Source organism: Mus pahari, chromosome 9 (assembly GCF_900095145.1).
Source record: "Mus pahari chromosome 9, PAHARI_EIJ_v1.1, whole genome shotgun sequence".
Classification (NCBI taxonomy): Eukaryota; Metazoa; Chordata; class Mammalia; order Rodentia; family Muridae; genus Mus; species Mus pahari.
This window is the reverse complement of record NC_034598.1, coordinates 11,585,839-11,592,744: the sequence shown is the minus strand read 5'-3', so window position 1 is coordinate 11,592,744 and position 6,906 is coordinate 11,585,839. Positions and strand designations below refer to the sequence as shown.

The following is a 6,906-nucleotide window of genomic DNA, read 5'->3' as shown; positions in this document are numbered from 1 at the left end:
TGTACCTATATCCTTTCATGAGTATTTTGTTCCTTATACTAAGGAGGAATGGAGTATCCACACAATGGTCATCTTTCTTGGTTTTCTTCTGTTTTGCATAATGTATCTTCGGTATTCTAAGTTTCTGGGCTAATATCCGCTTATCAGTGAGTGCATATGTAGTGACTTCTTTTGTCTTAAAGCCAACTGGTGGATTTTTTTGGTTTATTGTTGACTGCCATCTAGTGGGTTAAACTATTCTTTCATGATAGCCTGTTAAATTTGAGCAACTAGTTTTTGGGTTGGTTTGGGCTATTTATTTATTTATTTATTTTGTTGGTTTGTTGGTTGGTGTGTTTGTTTTTCGAGACAGGGTTTCTCTGTGTAGCCCTAGTTGTCCTGGAACTCACTCTGTAGACCAGGCTGGCCTCGAACTCAGAAATCCGCCTGCCTCTGCCTCCTGAGTGCTGGGATTAAAAGCATGCACCACCAGTGCCTGGTGAGTGACTAGTTTCTATATGGAAACATTAATTATTACACTGTGCTTTATGTGCTTTCACTGGGTGTTGTACTTAACAGAACTAAATTATATAAAGTTGCTAGAACATTTTTGTGATGTAATCTTTGAAGCAATCAGTATAAATAATATATACTTTAAAGAAGTCACATTAAAATAAACTGATCTCATTGATAGTTTTTGAACTTTGGTAATTTAAAATTTTATATATGTAATTACTTCAATAATCACTACTTTTTTTTTTAAATTAATGATACACAGTACCGACTTTTAAGTTTTTTTTTTTTTTTTCTTTTCTTTGCAGATGCTACAACTGTGGTGGTCTCGACCATCATGCTAAAGAATGCAGTCTACCTCCTCAGCCAAAGAAGTGCCATTACTGTCAGAGCATCATGCACATGGTGGCCAACTGCCCGCACAAGCTTGCTGCTCAGCTGCCTGCCAGTTCTCAGGGAAGACAGGAGGCAGAATCACAGCCATGCAGCTCTGCCGCACCGAGAGAAGTGGGAGGGGGTCATGGCTGCACAGCGCTGTTTCCTCAGGAGGTGAAGTCAGAAATGGCAGAGCGCTTAGACAGGTCACCCCAAGAAGTTTCTTCCACGAATGCATTTGCAGCAATAGGAGAGCAAACCAAAAAGGGGCCTTTGATTCAGAAACGGAAAAAGACTTAGTACTTATCAGTGTTCTTGTCACCCGGCTGGGAGTCTACCTCATGCAAGCACAGAGGAATCGTGCTCCATAGAGAGCAGCCGACCGGGGATTTTAACTACTGCTGAGGAACTGTGAAGTTCTTAATTAGACAAATCACTCTTAAGCAAATTACATATAAGCAGGGTGTCATGTTTTATAGAATTGAGATACTACATATAGTATGTGCATAAGTGAGAGGGGAGACCTGAATCTGTATGTATGTGTGAGGATTTCATATAAGAGTACAGGCACACACATATACATATATATATATACATATATATGTATATATATACATATATATGTATATATATATATGTATATGTGTGTGTGTGTGTGTGTGTGTGTGTGTGTGTGTGTGTGTGTGTAGATATAAGCACATACTCTTCCTCAGATAATTGGGCATCTCTAAGCATTGAAAATCCATGTGAAGCATTTGAGATGGTTTCAGAGTTAACCCTTGGAATTTTTCCTAAATACTACTTCTTTTATATTATGTAAAAAAAAAAAAATCACGTGACTGTTAACTTTCATGTGAACCAAAGCATACTTCAGATCTCAGAGCTGCCAGTCAAATGGTACTAAAGGCTTTTGGGATACTTGGTGCCTCCCAAGTCTGTATTCATAACTCTGTCTGGATGCTGATGAAGTGTATTGCTGTTGCTGATATCTGTCTTCTCCTGTTTGAAGGCAGTAACTTCAATCTAGATGCCTCCAACTGCCATAAGCTTTCGATCCTTGGATACTTAGCTCCAGAAAAGACAATGAATGTGAACTTCCTGTGCTAATATTTTAGTGTCTTTTATTCGGTTTGATTGTAAATTACATGCCTATTAAGAAAAATGAAGGGGCAGGTAATGTATATAGTAATGTGATCCTTTTCAGTGGTATTTTGATCCTAGGTCTTTTACAAGTGTTCTGAGGTCTTTAAGGGATTGTGGCAACAGAAACCTCCTCTGACTAAGTAGCTTTTGAACCATCACTTAGAACAGGAAGGCCTCTTACTTACTACTGAAGCCTTAGAGAACAATTTAATTATTTGGGTATATTTTTGGTAGCTGTTTTTATTTCCCCTGGAGAGTCCTCAGACCTGTTTCTAAAGCAAACAAAAGCAGCATAGAAATAAAATAGTAGGGCTTAGAATGAAAATTAAGTTGCCCAATAGATACAGCCCGTGAATGATACTAAAAAGAATAGTGTTTGATGGCCAACAGAGTGAATAAGTGGAGCAGAGTTACCAAAGTGCCCACTGTTCTGTGGCTAGAAATACTTTATATGTTAATATTGATGCCATGGCAGGTTCCTTGAGTATAGAAGCAGAAGTAAGCTGTGTGATAGATTCAGGATAAGCATTCAGAGCGAGTCATAGGATCTTCTCAGATGGAGTCTCAGTTTGCTAAGATTGGCTAGGAACTGATCGCAGTATTGGGCTGTTTTCCATCATGTTTTGTTTTGGGTTTTTGTGTGTGTGTGTGTGTGTGTGTTTAATGGAGTTAGCCTGGTTCTAAATGTCATGAGCAAACTTTTGAAACATCTTCAAGAAGGTACCAAGGGATTGCAGCGCATAATTTTGACTGTAACTATATGGGCCTTTTGTTATAAGCTCAGATAATCAAACAAGAAAGCATTGTGACTCGTATGAGACACATACTGTGGAGGAGTCACTTCCTCCTGTGAGTCTTATCCTAGAAATTGGGTGACGCTAAGGTTTCATCAAGCCACTAGAAGAAGAAACTGTCTCCAGCTAGCTTACCAGTCTTTTCCAGAGTAGCTTGAATTTCTTGACAGTATTTATGAGAATTCCTATAGTGTTTTACTGAAGTATCAGTGTGCTGTAATACAGAGCTTACCTTTGACGATATTGAATGTGATGTAGCCATAGAGAAGTGCTGCCTTGCCTTACGTGAGGATTTCAAGCTTATTTAAATTATGTAGACAAATCAAAGTGTCATCCAAGTATAATGAACAAGGTAACAGTTGTACAAGCAAAATATGATAGGTCACTTTGAACGTTCAAACCAAAGTTCCTTGTCTATAAAAATAGGAAATAATGGTCTTGAAAATTGGACATTCTGTTTACATTCAGAGCTGAGGTCATTTTTTACAAAGTAGAAAATTCAGAAACACTTGAACTATAGACCTTATGGGTACAGTCAACTTCTTTTTCAGCATCTGACCAGACTGACTTACTAAAAGCACATACCAAACCTATCTTATGGTTAAGAGTTTATTTTTTTATATGAAAATAGTGTCACTATTACATGCTCAGGACAAAGAACTTTGCTCAGGGAACATACCATATAATGTTTTTATTGGGTTTTGTTTTTGTTTTTGTTTTTGTTTTTCAGACTAATGTATAATCCTGCTTTCTCAGAGCAAGCCAAATAAATTAAGTCTTTATGTACGTACATATACTTGTTAGTAACTACCTCTGAGTTTGACATTGATCATACTTCTGAATATCAGATATTGGTCCTTCCTTTTTAAATTTCATGTCAAAGTCTTATAAAGCAAAATTCCACTCCCTGCAGATGTGAATTCACTGATATGAGCACTTGCTCATTCACACAAGTGAAAATTCTGTTTACAGCAAATGGCTACCTCCCAGCTACCACAGAGCACACTTTGATGCTGCTGCAGCCTGCGGGTTGCTGATAATTAATTCCCTGGTACAGACGCTTTTAATCTGTAGCACAGATAGGCATTTGCAACTGCATGTTTCTGAAAAGACACCTGTTTTTCTCATAGACTTCTCATGTTGTGTAACAAAGTCTCCAAGCATTTCCTCAGAGTTATCATGTATTAAATTTAAGGAAGTATGGACACTCTAATTTATCCTAAGCAAAACAGAACACAGAAACAATCTTGAAAATAGCTCTGTTGCCTAGAGGTGCGGGGCAGGAGAGGGAACAAAGGCAAACTTGGGTTTGCATTTTGCTGACAAGTGTTATAAAAGATTCCTACCCCATTCTCTTGTATCTCTACAGTACTGAAGGCCAAGCATACTGCAGCATTCCAGGTCCCAGACACATAACTAACTGGCACCACCGTGCCATGGGCGAAATTAAAGTGCTGTGCTGCCTTGAGCCAGGGGGGAATGGGGTCTGTGGAGCACCACTTTGCAAGGTTTCCTAATAGTGGGGTGTGGTTTGAGCCATCTTTTGACCTCCCCCTCATATCAACACAAATGTAATTCCTAAAAAATGATTCACTACCAGCCTTTAGCCTGCGAGCTATTCATTCTCTCTACACAGCAGGTCATAGTGGACACATTTTTATACTTGCATTTCTAGTCTTTGGATGTATTTTTACAAATGAAAAATTTAGGAAGATTTTTATCTGCTTATAACTTGGAAATTTTAGTGTGCAATCTAAAGAAAAAGATAAAGTCATCACGTTACTAGCATCAGTCCACCTCCCAGATATAGGCTGTTTTATTGCCAATTATTTTTGTATTCTGGCTGAGCTTTAGTTTGCACCAGGGCAGGCCTAACTTGCCGCTGGTTGTATGTAGTTTGTGAATAGAAGCCCATAAGTGTTAATAAACCTTGTAACATTCACTGTAAGATGAATTATACAGGATGTGGGGAATCTCAGTAAGTCTTAAAGTTAATTTAAAGTAATTTATCTGTTTTCTCTAAGAAATGTTTATCATAAAATATATATGTAATTTCCCATTTTGGTATAAAATCTAGGGAAGTGTGTGCAAGTGGAGTTGTGCTGACTTTGATTTTCTAGATGTCTTAATGAGATTTATTTGTTTTAGAAAAAGAACAACTTGTTGAAAACATCCAATTCTGTCTTAAATACTGTCAACAGCCTCTTCAAGATGTGCCTGTGTGATCTGTGACCTCCTGTTCGTTTAAAGTGAGACAGTGACCTATGATTCATTGTTGACCTTATGCTTGGAACAGAACTATGGCGTTACGGTGGAGTCCTGTACGGCGAGAAAGTGTCAGGATATGCAACACACCTGTGGCTTACCCCTTGACGGTCCCAGCTTGGAAATGATGGCACCGACTACCTCTTCAATCACTTCTGGCTATCAACCACAGGCACTTAGCACCAGGCTGGCTTTAATTAGTATGTGTTGTTTTTGTGGTGGTAACAACTCTATCCATATAAAGACCAAAGTGAACCCTGGTTTCTATATGTCTTTAATGCAGTGTTGTATCTAGTATTTGGAAATTATCTCATTTAGAATTTAGATTACCTTACTCCATTTTGATTCATGTTGTTTACAAGTGAACATTTTTTAAAGATACACTTGAACTTGCGTTAGAGAGAACAAAGGAGGAGTTGCTATTGGACTGGCACAGCGCATTCCACGGACTTGGTGGACTGCTCTCTGCAGACATGGGCCTAAGACTGTCTTTGTACCGAATGTCTTACTCTGTTGGCTATTGATGTTTTGAGGTTTAAAATTACATGATAGAAAATAAAAGATATAATGTTGGTGTTTAAGATGGGTTTGGAGATATTTTGTGTGTTGTGATTTCTGTGATTAAGAAATTAAGTAAATGGATAAAGGGCTCTTTCAGAGGTTTTGGTTTGGTTTGGTTTGGTTTTGGTTTTTTGGAGACAGGGTTTCTCTGTGTAGCCCTGGCTGTCCCAGAACTCACTCTGTAGACCAGGCTGGCCTCGAACTCAGAAGTCCGCCTGCCTCTGCCTCCCAAGTAGCTTCAGAGGTACTTTTGCCAATATGAGGATGAGTTAAAGATTTCAGTATGGTCTGGTAGTGGTGGGAAACATGGAAGGTTTTGGGGGGAAGGGGGTGGCTTGTCTTCATCTGGGTTGTCCAGTATTATCATCAGGAATTGTATAAACTTGTAAATCAAGACCTAGCCTTTGTGTGGCCAGAAAGAATGGCATGAAGCTTATAAAAACCTCTTGGAGAAATCATTTTAGAAGTTTTCTAAACAGGTTTCTCCTAGTAATTATGAGGATTTGGAAAGAAAAAATTAGAATCAGCAGTACCAGAAATTTAGTGTTAGTGTCAAGCTGTGCAGTAGTGATACACTGTCAAATAGATTGGTGAGCTATTCAGTGCTGCACCCTGCCTAGTCCAATTAAACTCTCCTCTGTTCCAGGATGTTTGGCTTTATTATTTGGTGTCCTATGACCCCTACATCATTTATAATTTCTAAGAGTTAAAAACAACTTTTAAATTGTGAATATGTGTGCTGAGTTGGGGTGTCCTTGGAGGTCAGAGGCATCAGATGCCTGGGAGCTGGAGTTGCAGGGGTGTGAGCCGCCTGGCATGGCTGCTGGCTGGGGTATGAGCCGCCTGGCATGGCTGCTGGCAGGAGTGTGAGCCTCCTGACATGGCTGCTGGCTGGCGTGTGAGGTGCCTGGCATGGCTGCTGGCAGGGGTGTGAGCCTCCTGACATGGCTGCTGGCTGGGGTGTGAGCCACCTGGCATGGCTGCTGGCTGGTGTGTGAGCCGCCTGGCATGGCTGCTGGCTGGGATGTGAGCCGCCTGGCATGGCTGTCGGCAGGGGTGTGAGCCGCCTGACATGGCTGCCGGCAGGGGTGTGAGCCGCCTGACATGGCTGCCGGCAGGGGTGTGAGCCGCCTGACATGGCTGCCGGCAGGGGTGTGAGCCACCTGGCATGGCTGCTGGCAGGGGTGTGAGCCTCCTGACATGGCTGCTGGCAGGGGTGTGAGCCGCCTGGCATGGCTGCTGGCTGGGGTGTGAGCCTCCTGACATGGCTGCTGGC

The 6,906-nt window shown here is 40.7% G+C and overlaps 1 protein-coding gene across 1 annotated transcript in view; it reads left to right on the top strand.

Moving 5' to 3' along the window:
* Lin28b (lin-28 homolog B) overlaps positions 1-5,662 on the top strand; it is a 108,098-nt gene extending 102,436 nt beyond the window's left edge. The window contains exon 7 of the mRNA XM_021205337.2: positions 801-5,662. Coding sequence (XP_021060996.1) covers positions 801-1,167 — 367 coding nt within the window. The 3' untranslated portion in view covers positions 1,168-5,662. The remainder of the gene's footprint in view (positions 1-800) is intronic.
* Positions 5,663-6,906: the final 1,244 nt, after the last annotated feature.